Here is a 14,209-nt window from a genome sequence, read left to right as displayed (position 1 = left end):
AAAAAAATGTAAAATAACAGAATGTGCTGGATCAAGTGCTATTTGAAAGCTTCTGAATAATGAGGGTGGATGCAATATTGCAGTGATTAATGTGACAATTTTAAACTAGAGACTATTCATGCAGCAATCTCATGGCAATATCCTAGAATCCTATTAGATGTTTATTTCAACGCCTGCCATCTTGTTAATCATATATCATTGTATCTGTCCTTTTTTCATTTTGAAGTTCTCTCTTACTTATGTATTGAAAAACCAAGACTCTGTTGCTTATGCTCAAAAATAATCTGGCAACCTCAGAGGACTGAACTACATGCAGGTATGCATAAATTGATTGGTGCATTCAGAAAATTAACTCATCTGTGTGACCAAACTCTGAACACATGCAGATTTCCCCACATAAAAATACTGACGCATCGTTTGCACTCAAGCCACCAACTCCGAATACAATCCAATATTTCTAGTCTTCTAGTATATAGATATAGATATGTATAGATATAGATAGATAGATAGACAGACAGAGAGACAGATAGTGGAGAGGAGTTACCATCACAGCTGGGCAGAGCATGGTTCCACTGATGGTTCCTTTCGCAGACAATGGGCTCATCATCACTCAACGTGTAGCCCTTATCACAGCTGAAGGTCACCTGGGAGCCAATGGCAAAGTTATCACCATGCCTCTTGCCATTTACAGGAATCCCAGGATCCAAGCATGAGTCACTTTCCATCATGATACCTGCAAAAATGTAGAGAACCATTTAATTCCATCTCTGGGGCCCAAAAATGAACAGAGGGAGGTGTCAGAAACACTTCATACAATATAAATCATCTGTGGTTAGCTCCCCAGAGAGCTCTGTACTGCTCCCTCCTTCTTACTATAAAAATTAAAAACATTTTTTTTTAACACTTTATATTTTATAATCCAGTGTTTAGTATATGGCTAGGTAATATCTAACAGCGCTATCATGATAAATTATGTTACAAAATACTTCTGAGATTTTGTGATATATTTTAGTAATTTTTTTAATAATTAAAAAACTGACAGGAAGCAGCTGACGATGTTAATTTTTTTTATACTTAATATTTAAATGTGTACATTTTATTAAGCATTTATTAAGAATTTTTCCCCATACATTTCAAATTTTAAATCATTTTTATTGATTTATTTTAAAAAAATAATTATGAAATAAAAAATATATTAAATTAGTAAAAATTATATATTCTTTGTAGACCTTAAATAAAGTATCAAACTTACAATACTGTTCTGCTGGCTGTTCCTTAGCAAACCGCAATACACATCATGTACTGCACAAAAGTATGATATTTTTGTCGTATCGCCGCCCCCCCCCCCCCCAAGTCATCATCTTTATAGCTTCCTTCAGCATTTTAACCTCAGATTATTAAGTCCAAGACTACTTTGATAGTTTAATCTTCAAGCCTTGAAGATAACCTTAACAGCATTTTCCCCCCACAGCTTCTAACTAGATCACAGTAGCAGTTTATAATACCTGAATAATAATCCATCAGGTCCAATAAGTAACAGAGGTGATGTACAGTTACATAAAGCATGCTGTCAGAAACAGTTCATGGTGAGCTAAGAATATCTTTTAAGCGAATCTGGCCAATAACCTGCCCCTCTCCACCCTAAACCAAGTTCTCTTGTGTCGTGCTCTCTCAGTCTCTCTCCTTATGCAGTGGATAATCTTACAATGGTGTCATTCAACCCAGTCAAAAATGAAAGCAATTTTCCTAATCACCTTGTACTGGTCATGGAAGCTTTATGTATTTTTTAAAGGTTTGACTACATAATGATTGACATATCACTGAGCTTTTTAACGTTAATGGTAATTCAGAAAACATTACATTTTCATTACAAGATAATGTACTGATGCTTGACTTGTAACATAGCTCACTTGACTGGAACCCTATCAACGCATTATTAAAATTTAATCATGCTGTAAATCTCTAAACATCCTCTTGACTATTTGACTCTACAGCAGAGTTAATAATTCAGTAAGGTTAGTGATCTCTCACAGTTATCTACTGCCTCTCGTTATTATTATTGGTCATGTAATACCAATACTGATTCTACTATGAAAAAAAAACTTCTCATTTGTCTTGGAGAGCTTTAAACGACTGGAATGCAGCCCAAAACTCTTTTGTAACTAAGAAAAGAACCAGCAGGTGAATGTGGGCAGAAGCAAAAACCTCTTGGGAGGCATGAAGCAGAAACAGCTCCTTTACCTGCTGTAAAGTGCACTTAGTGCATTGTACGTGAGCCAACAGCTTTTATACCTTGTCTAGTACACAAGTTTGGATTGAGGTGATGCCTCTGACTCACTCTCATAGCGGATCTGGAAGCCCTCGCTGGAGCGGCTGTTGTCGGTGGTGAACAGGAGGTACATGAAGCTTCCAGTGCTGATGAGGAAGTGGGGAGCCTGAGTGCCATGGTACTCGCCAATCAGAGGGGACGAATTGGAAGGCCCATCTCGAACCTCCAGCGTATCATAATTAACCTCCGTCTGAAACCTGAATGGGGGAAGAGTGTCTGGTTATGGCCTTGATCGTTAGCAGAATTACTCTACTGAGACAGATTAGCTGTGAAAGATAATGGACAAAATGGTGGGAATTAAGTAGGTGTGAAACAGTATGGATAACTTCCCAGCCAACAGTTTGTGGTACTTCCCAAAAACTAATAACATTTTTGCAATGTCATCATCTAAACTGAACTGGTGTAGCATAACTGTTTTAGATTTCATAGCCATACCGGGCCACTATGACGTGTAAAAAGACGGTGGAGGTGGGAGAGGATATAGATGTTAAGATATTGCAGCAGGAAATCAATACCTGTCAAAAGAAATCTTGATTGCATGATCCTTTCTGGCTTCGATCACCCATTCACAGTTGAGAGAGTCTTTGTAGTAGCCAGGCCAGCCGGGGGACAGCAGAACTCCTGACGGAGCAGTTAAATGTCCACCACATGGAGCTTGTAAAAATGGAAGCAGAAAAAAAATAAATCAGACCCATCTTTTACACCACAAAATACATATGAGGTGAGTAAGGTGGGAACATCAAGCAGGAGACATTTCATTCAATTCTAGAGCAATGTGAGAATAAAGCCTACCTTCACAACGGGGCACAGCCGCATTCCATACCACGTTACCATCCTGGATGATGCAAGTGATGGATTCCGAGCCGTGCGTTTTGATGAAGCCCTCGTCACACGTAAAGAGGACTGAGCTTCCCAGTAAGAAGTGCTCTCCGAAGCGCTGGCCGTTAATGGGGATGCCTGGGTCATGACACTCATTCTGACCAAAGGCTGGAGTAGGAAGATGAAAGTGAAAATCAATGTCTGCGTCAAAAATCTCAGAAAAATCTCACTGTGCAGAATCTCAAACTGCACAATGCAGGTCACATCAGATCTCTTGGTTGAAATGGTAGACAGAAAAAAGTGTCTGCTCCAAATACATCAGCTCCTGATTGTAGTGACCTACTTTCCTTATCTGCAATCTAGTTCTGCATTTATACTTTTTTTGTCTAACCACAATCTTAGGTTGGAGGACATAAGACCTGACTTTTGTGTGTGCGCATCCAATTTTCCCCTAAAGGCAGATGCGCCCGGTGCTCTGAGTGGCACACGGGTATCATGGGTGTCAGATATTTCACTTATTTGCTACGTGCAAAAGCTGCGCTATAGAATCTCTGCCGAGCTATTTTTTCTAACCCTCAGTTAGAGAGTAACATCTGCCTTGTGACAGGAAGATGGCTAATGCATGGGAACCAATGGCCTCAGAGCAAAGCTCACAACCTAGCCGCCTTCCTGTTCCACAGTGAGACATCACTTCCTGCCTGAGATGGTCCAGGTTTCATCATTATAGGCTCCACTGGTGAGATATCAAACCACACGAACTTCTGACATTGACATCTAACAAACAACTGCTGTCATGCAACCAGCCACCTGGGTGCATCTGCGCAAACAGAGACTTTTGCAAACGTACACATGCATGCACACACGCATGCACGCACAGTTAATGTTAAAAACCACTAAATATGTTGAGGGGGCATTTTTTGGCATGGTTTGGGTCCACTTGTCCCCATAGAGGGAAGAGGCACTTCAAACTCAACACAAAGTAATTCTTCCTGATCATATCTTTCTATCTTGACTCTTAAAAAGCACCTCAGGATATAATGGAAGTTTTGCAGTGTGCATATTATATATATATATATATATATATATATATATATATATATATATATATATATATATAAAAAACCTATAACCTTTACTGGTCAATTTACAGCTGGTAAAATACTGTGTAATCATTCCACATGCGTCAGTCTTAGCTCAAACTCTTAGCATTGCTTGTCTCTATAGTATACAGCTGTAGATGAGAAAAGATTTATAATCGCATTATCCGGTGTCACCCAGAAGAAGATCCGCTTTGAGTCTAGTTTCTCTCAAGGTTTCTTCCTCATGTCTCTTTCCTTGTCACCATCTACTCTGGCTTGCTCATTAGGGATAAATTTAAAATTTATATCCGGATTTCTGTAAAGCTGCTTTGTGACAGTGTCCACTGTTGAAAGCACTATGTAAATAAAATTGAATTGAATTGATTCAGATGAGACTAAAATCCCAGAGATACTCTGGTAATAATTACATTATCCCACCTCCTCATGTAAAACTAATCCAATCCAAATAGGGCTAATGAGGTAAATTATATGCTATGCCTTCATAGTCACCAGATATCAACCCAACTAATCTTTTAGAAGAATGGAGTTCATCTCTCCAATACTATTCTAGATATTTGCAGAATCCATGTCAAGGTGCACTGAAGCTGTTCTGGTGTCCTGTCACCTTACTGAGACGTTATATGTTGGCTTTTCCTTTCATTTTCGCCTCTATACGCATGATGCCCATTAACACATGACATATTATAATAATTATGGAGCAGTCTCTGTCAAATTTACAATAAACATAATTTCAGGAATAGTCTATTTTCCACAAACATTCACCAGAGCTAAGAAAGTGCTAGGCAGCCATTTTGAGGTAAGCTTCTCTTATGGTATAGTAAATATGAAAGAGAAAATTTCATGAGGGACCTTACCAAGATTTTTTGGTTTAGGAAAAGTCACAAACCAGGGGCTAAGTCAATTACACACTGTACACTAAAGTGCTGATTTGGAAAAAGTCTTTCGTACAGTGAATAACTAAAAAACAACAGAAACGCGTAGTAAAAATTTCAGTAAGCATGTTACTACTTTATATTAGCAAGACAGACACCGTGTGCTGCTACCCTGATTGGAATTAAGCAGCATAATTGAACATGAAGCAAAAAGGACACCTCAGATCACTTTAGCACAAATTTCTCCACCAAACAATGTGAAATGATTACACTTAAGGGCAGCTAGACATTACTGACATCTCCCTGTGATTCTCCAAGAAAAACATAACTCAACATCTCAATAGAGAAGGCCGGTAATAAAATGAAGTGTTTACTCGTGTAGGTGATGTTGAAGCCCTTCCCGGTGTTGGAGTGATCCGACTGAAACTCAAGGCGCATGATGTTGCCATTACTGGCAATCTGTGAGGGCACATCCTTCCCCGAGAAGGTGCCAAATGTGGTGGGCTCGGGCATCCCATCATCCTTCACAATGAGATAGTCAAACTGAGGCTCCACGTCAAAGTCACTGAAAATGAGATGGATCCGACTGCCCGCCTCGGCTATGATGAGCCACACGCAGTTCATGTTGTTGCCGTACTCTTCGGGGTAGTTGGGGGAGAGGATGATGCCTGACGGCGCAGTGAAATTGAAGAAGCAGGAGACTGCAGAGAGAATGAGAAAAATGGGAATAACCATCCCAGCCATCCATTATCCACTTGCACTGAGAAAAGTCTAGTATTTTCATTCCTGAAACATTTACGAAGCATTTATTTGGTAGCTCTTGCATTCCACCCAAAATTGTATAACATGAGGGAGCAGGGGATCTTAAAGGAAAAATCCACCTCGAAAGGCTTTTTAATCTTTATTATTAACATGCGATTTTCAATGGTGTCCAAGAATTATTCTGTAATGAAATTCTAAGATGAAAAACTCCTATTATCAACATCTTTAGTTAACGGTTTCCTACATTACCCACAATCCCATTTGACTACCCACTGATAGTAGCGCCTGAGGAATTTAGCCCTTGTCTGATCTCCATCTAGTCATTCAGTCTGTCTAGCCCTCTCACCTCTTCATCTGTACACTCCGCTCAGACATTGCAAAGCTTCAACTTTCATGCAAATACTGCCTTCAACACCATCGTGCTTCATGCTGTAGATCGCTATCTAGCCGAGCCGAGTTTCTGCTGCAGTTCAGCTGCATTATTTAGCCGCAAACTTGAGTCCAATATTTCCTTTAAGTCTAGTGTTTGCTCTTGCATTTCTCATTAATATGTCATTGAATATTGTTGGAAAATGTTTTCAGGAGCTAACAGCAAAACATGAGCATTACCCCATATGTTTGAGATTTTGAGATGGCTGAATTTTTTTCTGTTATTAAACACCACCATGGTAACTGCGCTAGCAATGTTCCACTGTAATGTCAGTGTGCAACATAACCGCTAACGCCTCACAGGAATTATGAAACTACAGCAATGTTAGACAAATATATAAAATATAAATAAATATATAAAATATAAACACATTAGCGCCAGAATCACTAAACCCATAACAAATATTTCAACATAATCATATTTAATACTTAGGGTGGAGTTTTCCTTGAACCAAGACTAGAATTTGAGAATGAGTTTCTTGGCTGATGCAGGAGATGACTCAAGTGGTCTGAGCTTGTTTAGGGCCCAAAAGGCAACAAACAATAACAAAATGATTAATTCACAAGGTGCCTGCCCAAACTACAAAGCACTCAGACACGGAAAAAAACATCTTACAATAAACACATCGCCAACATAACTAGGAGCTAGCGGCATTCTTCCTGTAAAAACAAGGCATGCAAAACAAATGAGGTTATAATCGATCACAAAAAGTGTCAGCTCAGAAACGGCAGCCAACACGCTGCCATTCGGATTGGCGTCGTCGATCTGTCAAGCCTCTCCAGTGCAGTGCGTTCATCATTCTAAATGGCAGCGCGTTAATTATAGCTGCACACTTTGGAAGAGGACTTACAGACGCAGCTGGGTTTGTTTCCAGACCACTGGTTGTTTTGCTGGCACGATATAGTCCTCTCTCCGACCAGCTCGAAGGCAGCCTGACACTCAAAGGTCAGCACGTCGCCGTGCAAAAAACTGTCTCCCTTTCGCTTGCCATAGGCTGGGACTCCTGGGTCTCCGCACCCTCCTTTGTCGATCTCTGTAAGGAAAGAAAAAGAGGAAGAAGGAAATACCGTCAATTACAGAATTATTGGCACCCTACAACAGAATGGGCAAAAATAACTTCGTGACCTGCGCAAGTCAGGTAATGGATTGTTACCATGTATCATGTTGTCTGTACCAGAATATTTAAGCAAAAAACCAGTTGCTTCTAGCAGAAGGTTAACACCTTGCTGTAGATGGATCTTTTAGAAGTATAAAGACCCCAAACATCATAAGTCAACACAGAAATTGTTGCTGGAACAAAATCATTTAAAAAACCCATGGTCTCAATTGAAGAGGGAAGACCACATGCACAACTCTATGAATATAAAGCAGCTTGAAATGGTCTGTGTGGACGAGTGTCGAGCATCCTTTTATAAGTGTTCTTCCACCTTGTTAGACAAAGGAAGGCTTAATTTAGAAACCAGTCATTTCCAGAAAACAAGAACATGTGCTAAGAAGAAAAAAGGTTAAAACATATTTTAGATTCATGTTCATGTCTAACATGAGGATGTTGTAGTCCATATGCCTCAAGTTTTGACATGTTGTGCATTTCTGAGTTGCTTTTCTGCTCACCTCGATTGTAAAGAGTGGTTATTTGAGTTACTTTAAACTTCCTGTCAAGTCAAAGCAGTCTGGCCATTCTCCTCTGACCTCTCTCAACAACAAGCTGTTTCTACCCACAGAACTCATCAAATGTATCAAAGCGACACAGGAATTTGCCTGGCCTTGTTAGTGCACATACAAGAAAACAGATTGTCCTGGTTAAAAAGCATTTACCATCATTTGTGTGAACCATTTAAACATAATGCATTGACTGGTTGAGTAAATTACACAAGATGCTGTCTTTCACAGTGCTAAACCCTTGTATTCTGAGGATTAAAGATCTGTCCTCATAGGAAATACTTTGCATTCTGGGTGAATAATGGCCTTCAGCAAAGACGTGGACATCACACAGACAGGATGTGAAGGTGAAAGATTGACCTGCTTCCACACAACTTCTTTCATTTCCATAAGCTGGTGTGGATGGTTTTATTTTATTTTGCTTTATTTTACTTTTTTCCCCCTTTTCTTTTCTTTCTTACATTCATTCATTCATTTAGTGCTGGAAAAGGCAGCGTAAAATGACATTATCAAATAAATAATGTTCTGGTAGTGTTTATTTTGGTGAGTGTTTAGTGAGCACTTTAGCCTGTAATCCACAAGGAAGTTTTTCTCCACAAGGTGTTAAGTACAATTAAAATACCTTTGAAGCCGCCAGGGGCAATTAGTGGTCAGATTTACAAAGGCGCCGGGTCTATCGGCTTCAAATTAAACCCATGCTGATCTTATGATTGAGAAGCCATTGGCTAAGTGTACAATTAGCCTAATGCTCGCCAGGGTGGAAACGTTCCTTATCTGACTCTAAATCAAAAACAGGGAGCAATAACAATATTCAGTAGAGGATTAATGTGCACTTTTAGCAAGTGGTGTTAAATCAAAAATGAATGCTAATTCAATTATCCAATAATAATAATGAGTTTACCTGGTTAAAATTGCATTTGTGCCATTACCATAAGTGCTTGACAAGCCAGATGGAGTTTTACTTGTGCACAAATAGATTTGACTTATTTGTTTTAAATGCTCAGTGAATCCATCATATAGAAATTTGACCGACCTTACAACAGCAAAACTCACATGATCCAAACAGAGTTGCAAATTTAGCTTTCATGAAGAGATCTCCCTTTTTATGACACACAATAATTGGTATATTAGTTCTAGCATAAACTATGTATCCAAGAGTATTAATGGTCCAAAATAATCAGTTTAAAGATGTGTTTTTTAAATATCCGTTCAATGTAATGTAACAAAGCAAGTCGGCGTGTGCTTAATAATGCATAAACATATTATAAGCTTTTACCAACCAAATCTATACATACTCACACTATTTGCGAAGGCTTAGTTTGTGAGTTACACTATATGGCCAAAAGTGTGTGAACACCTGAACATCACACCCATATGTGGTTCTTCTCCAAACTGTTGCCACAATTGTATAGGATGACCTGTATTGAGGACAGAATTGTAAATGCTGTAGCATTACAATTTCCCTTCACTGGAGCTACGAGGCCCAAACCTGTTCCAGCATGACAATGCCCCTGTGCACAAAATGAGATCCATGAGGACATGGTTTCCTAAGGTTGGAGTGGAAGAGCTCGAGTGGCCCATTCCAAAGCGTGAAGTGGATTATTTTCCTATGACAGCATGCCCTGCAGTGTTTTATTCCTTTTATGCAGATCATTACAATTTTTCATTTACTAATGAACAAACATTGTGCTTTTTACCCATTTACAGTTGCATTTAATGTTGTAGAACGTCAGTGAGACAAGTTAGTTCCTGTTATCACTTAAGTAATAACAGGTAAACTGTCGTTCCCTCAACAACCTCTCTCTTTTTTCTCTTTCTTGAAGTTATCAAGAAAAAAAAATGCAGCTTGGCATGTTACTGAGAAACTGGAAATCCCACTGGCCTGAAGACTTTGCCATGGTAGAGTCTGTTGACTGTTACAAAGCACAGACACCAGAGACTCCTTCCATAAATGTTAAATAAATGTCTCCTAAAAGAAAGCATTACTATATCAATGATGATGTGTTTTCTCTGTTAAATAACACCACATTTTGTTTTAGTTAATATTAGTCTTAGTTTATGAAAACCTTCTGCTATACAAGTCCCTGTGAATGAGCTGTTAGAGTAGAAATGATAAGTACCAAGCTCATTAATATAAACTTCATCATCATTTGCATTAGCATTTACACTGTTAGAGCTGTTATAGAAAATTAATCCGCACCTACAGCACTGTGGTATAAATAAGTATAAAGTTATGATGCTCTTCAGGCAGTATTGATGCTTTGGGGAAGCTTCGCTCTGGATCGTTGGTGTTTGATTTTGAAAATGCCTAAATCATCTAATCATATACACTGATCATGACACTTGTGATTGCAAAAGACCAATAAAAAGGAATTATACTGAAAAAGTTGCAGCACAATCTATTTTAATTTCTCGAAAATACATATCCATGCATATACAAATGCATATGTAATCTAGTATTAGATGCATAATTTCAGAAAGGCAAAGGACAGCAGCCAATCATCCTGGCTTTACAAAAATCTGACGGAATATGGAAATGACCAGATGGTTTGAACATCTGTGAAGCCGGGCTGTGTGTGTGTGTGTGTGTGTGTATGTGTGTGTGTAGGACTGCTGCATCTTTTAGTAGAGGCAACGTTCCTGTTTCATGTGTGCCCTGATGTTAATTGTTTAGTTCTAGATCTCTTTGTGGTTCACACTCAATCCTGACGTCACCATACTGTTCATCATACTGGACTGGCATATTTGACCAGATAACGCTGAATTGATCTGAATTTAATGCCATTTGAACTACACTCCCCTCATTAACTGTGCTCTGGCTTACACTGGAAGTTAAAAAATATCAACTGTCAATTAAAATCAAACTTTTAAATAATGATTTGATATGTATTTGAGTATAAAAGCTACAGAGTCTCAAAGCAAAATGTCCAGCTGATCCTCCCTGGCGAGACTATTGTCAAATATGGCAATGTGACTAGGAGCACAAGTGTGAAATTGGGTTTACACAAAGTTAATTGGGTTTGTGTCATTGTGCTGTGGCTTATCCAGACAGTGAGAATTGCTCGATTGTGAGGTTACAATTTTGGGTGAAGAGCACGGAAGTAACTGGGGATTTAGTTTGACACTAGTATCTGAATGGAAGAATGGGAAAAAATGGAAGGTTCAAACATATTATAACTTTTATTAACATTAACTTTTGCTAAATTTAATAGTCTAATACTGCACTATTATCTTATTCCACAATGTAACTCCATATCCATTATATAAATTTATATGGAATATACTTTAAGTTCGAGTCACTCGTTCCAGTGTTTCCACAAAATACTGACTTAGTCTGACCATCTGAGGCTGTGCAGAACATGCTGGATTGGCAACCTGGCAAACATTTATAAAAACAGATGCCTCGGTTTAATACTGGGCTTCCTTTAATGGTATTTTCATACACACCGAAGACCAGGTAGTGCATTTCATTCAAGCATTTCAAGCATGTCTGCACCGCACATATGCTGCTCCATTTGTTTTCAATTTGCACACTTCTGGCGAAACTGGCATGACTCAACTGCTTTGTCAACTGAGCCATTTTGTGAGGGGATGAAAAAGGTGTACAATTCAAATGCAGGTGTTTAAAAAAAAAAAAAAAAAAAAAAAAAAAGTTGAAACACGTCACATACATGTAACATAGGAAGGTTCACAAATAATTTTCTTCACAAGGAGCATATACTAGGGATGTAACCAAATATGAATAGATTATTCAGATAATGTGTTCTCAACAGACCCGAATAGAAGACACACAGGGAATCTGGTTGAGACTAGGTGTGTGCATCAGGCACAAATTATTAACATGAATGTGTGGTGCTGCACAATGAACTAGGCATCCTTAGTAATTGCATGAACATGATTTTAAAAAAAAAAGTCCTGCACACATCTCTAGTTGAGACTTAGAATGCATCAATACCATTTTTAACCATGTGCTTGTTTGAGAGAGATATTAACTACTTAATGTTCAGTAACATAGTTCGAGAACGAGGTGTGAGTGAATAAATAAAAACAAAATCAAAATGAATTAGGACTTTACATGACACGTGTGGTGAATTGACCATTACTATTAATCAAGGATGTCATAGAACCTTTTTTTTTTAGCTCTGTTTGTTTCCTCAGTTTAAATAGTAAATGGTTAAGACTTTGGACTACTGATCAGAAGGTTGTGAGCTCAAATCTGCCAAGCTGCCACTGCTGGGCCTTGAGCAAGGCCCTTAACCCCTCAGCTGCTCTTGTATAAATGAGATAAATCTAAGTTGCCCTGGATAAGGGCATCTGCCAAATGCCATGTAAAGCATGCACATGCCAAAAAAAAAAAAAAAAAGTTCACACATACAGGCTAATAGGCAACTCTTTATAATGTTATCTAGCTGATTTTAAATGAACTGCCTTAGCTAGCTACACTTATAAATGACAGCAGCTGATCATCAAGATCATCATACTAGGTAGGAGTTTTTTTTAAAATTATTATTATGATTCATCCAGTCTTGTCTGTAGACATTAATTCTTGCCTAGCCTGTATCGTTTGCTGTTGTGTGCTGCTAGCAATGAACACCTCATACTGACTTTTATGTGTAAGATGCTTTATGGAAGGGTTACTTGTGCTGTAGGAAGATAGTGTAGTTCCTCCTCTTGATACTTTTACAGAGCATGGTTCGCAGTGTGCTATAATTAATCGTGAAATATGTCCAGATCCCTGTCCTTTTGTCTTGTCTGTTCATTATTGTGGCAAAATTCACTAGCCGTACTTCACATAGTAACACCTGGTATCGGTTGTCAGGATTGAGGGATCTTTTACCAGTATGAGTGTGAGTAAATGAGCGTAGTATCAGGCCAATACCCAATCCCAGTATTGGTTTCAATGAATCCCTAGTTTAGACCAAATATGAGAACTGGACTGATGGAGCTGAGGGTGAGGAACTGTCAGATCCAGCATTCATGGACCATGCTTACATTGCTAGCATTTCTACTAATGGGTTTTATTTTTCAGTGTTTCCAGAGCATTCAGAAATTCAAACATTTTGAAATTCAGAAGATAAAAGATAAAGACACAGATAGTGGCACTGCATTACACCCCTGGCATATACAAACATTAACACGATTCCTTAAATGATCATGTAAAGAAAAGGTATGATTTATTTATTTATTTTATTATGATAATCTTTTTTTTCCCCCAGAACACTAACCTTCATAAATGGCCTTGAAGCCCTGAGAGCCGATGGTGTCGTCAGACTGGAGATGCAGCCACATCTGGTTGCTCATACTCACAATCAAATCAGGCACACTGGAGCCTGTCAGACTTAAGACAGAAAATAAAGACATAAAGCAGTCTTGTACTATTAATTCAATAAGAATATAGCAACGACAAAAAGATTTAAATGCGGCATTAGAAATATATATATATATATATATATATATTATTTTTTGCTTCGTGTGGTAATTGTATTTGGGATAAAATTAGTCATTTTAATATCAGCTGCTGTAAATGTGTAAGGTCAAATGCTTGGCATGTATTTGGTGGACTAGATCTAAGGATGGGATTTGAAAACTCACACATAGAGCACTCTTCTGGCATCACCAATCTTTCCTCCATCACCCACTGTTAATGTATCATAGGCTCTCTCAAGGTCAAACTCGTCGAAGGCCAATTTAATGACCTGCAAAAGAAAAAAAAACAGTTGCAAAAAAGTTGTAAAGATACATTATTCATTTAAACATCTTTCTATACACTAACCAGGCACTTTAATAGGAACACTTGTGCACCTGCACATTCACGCAATTATCCAATCAGCCAATCATGTGGCAGCAGTGCAATGCATATATCATGAAGAAAAATGTGATCTCAGATGGGCTGGTTTGAGTATTTCAGAGGCTGCTGATCTCCTGAGAGAACGGTGCAAACAACAAACAGTGAGCAGTAGTTCTGTAGGTCAGAGGAGAATAGCCAGACTGGTTCAAGCTGACAGGAAGTCTACTGTAACATAAATACCACTCTTTACAACCATGGTGAGCAGAAAAGACAAACATCTCTGATGTGTGACGTGAACATTAACTGAAGCTCTTGACCTATATATGCAAGGATTTTATGAATTGTGCTGCAGCCACATGATTGGCTAAATGGATAATTGCATGAATGAGCAGAATTAAAGTGACCAGTGAGTGTACGTTTCGAGAATAATTGATGGGTTTAAAAATGGGT

The 14,209-nt window shown here is 38.5% G+C and overlaps 1 protein-coding gene across 3 annotated transcripts in view; it reads right to left on the bottom strand.

The window, feature by feature from the left end:
* csmd1a (CUB and Sushi multiple domains 1a) overlaps positions 1 to 14,209 on the bottom strand; it is a 359,856-nt gene that overhangs the window by 104,065 nt on the left and 241,582 nt on the right. For all 3 annotated transcript variants that reach the window (XM_053232461.1, XM_053232459.1, XM_053232460.1), the window contains exons 11-18: positions 13,564 to 13,667; positions 13,197 to 13,309; positions 7,163 to 7,345; positions 5,495 to 5,821; positions 3,122 to 3,316; positions 2,845 to 2,983; positions 2,339 to 2,526; positions 545 to 733 (exon numbers count right to left, since the gene is read on the bottom strand). In XM_053232461.1, the coding sequence (XP_053088436.1) occupies positions 545 to 733; positions 2,339 to 2,526; positions 2,845 to 2,983; positions 3,122 to 3,316; positions 5,495 to 5,821; positions 7,163 to 7,345; positions 13,197 to 13,309; positions 13,564 to 13,667 (1,438 nt within the window). The remainder of the gene's footprint in view (positions 1 to 544; positions 734 to 2,338; positions 2,527 to 2,844; positions 2,984 to 3,121; positions 3,317 to 5,494; positions 5,822 to 7,162; positions 7,346 to 13,196; positions 13,310 to 13,563; positions 13,668 to 14,209) is intronic.

Source organism: Pangasianodon hypophthalmus, chromosome 3, assembly GCF_027358585.1.
Source record: "Pangasianodon hypophthalmus isolate fPanHyp1 chromosome 3, fPanHyp1.pri, whole genome shotgun sequence".
NCBI lineage: Eukaryota > Metazoa > Chordata > Actinopteri > Siluriformes > Pangasiidae > Pangasianodon > Pangasianodon hypophthalmus.
Note: the sequence above shows the minus strand (reverse complement) of the source record. Positions and strands in the feature narration are given on the sequence as shown.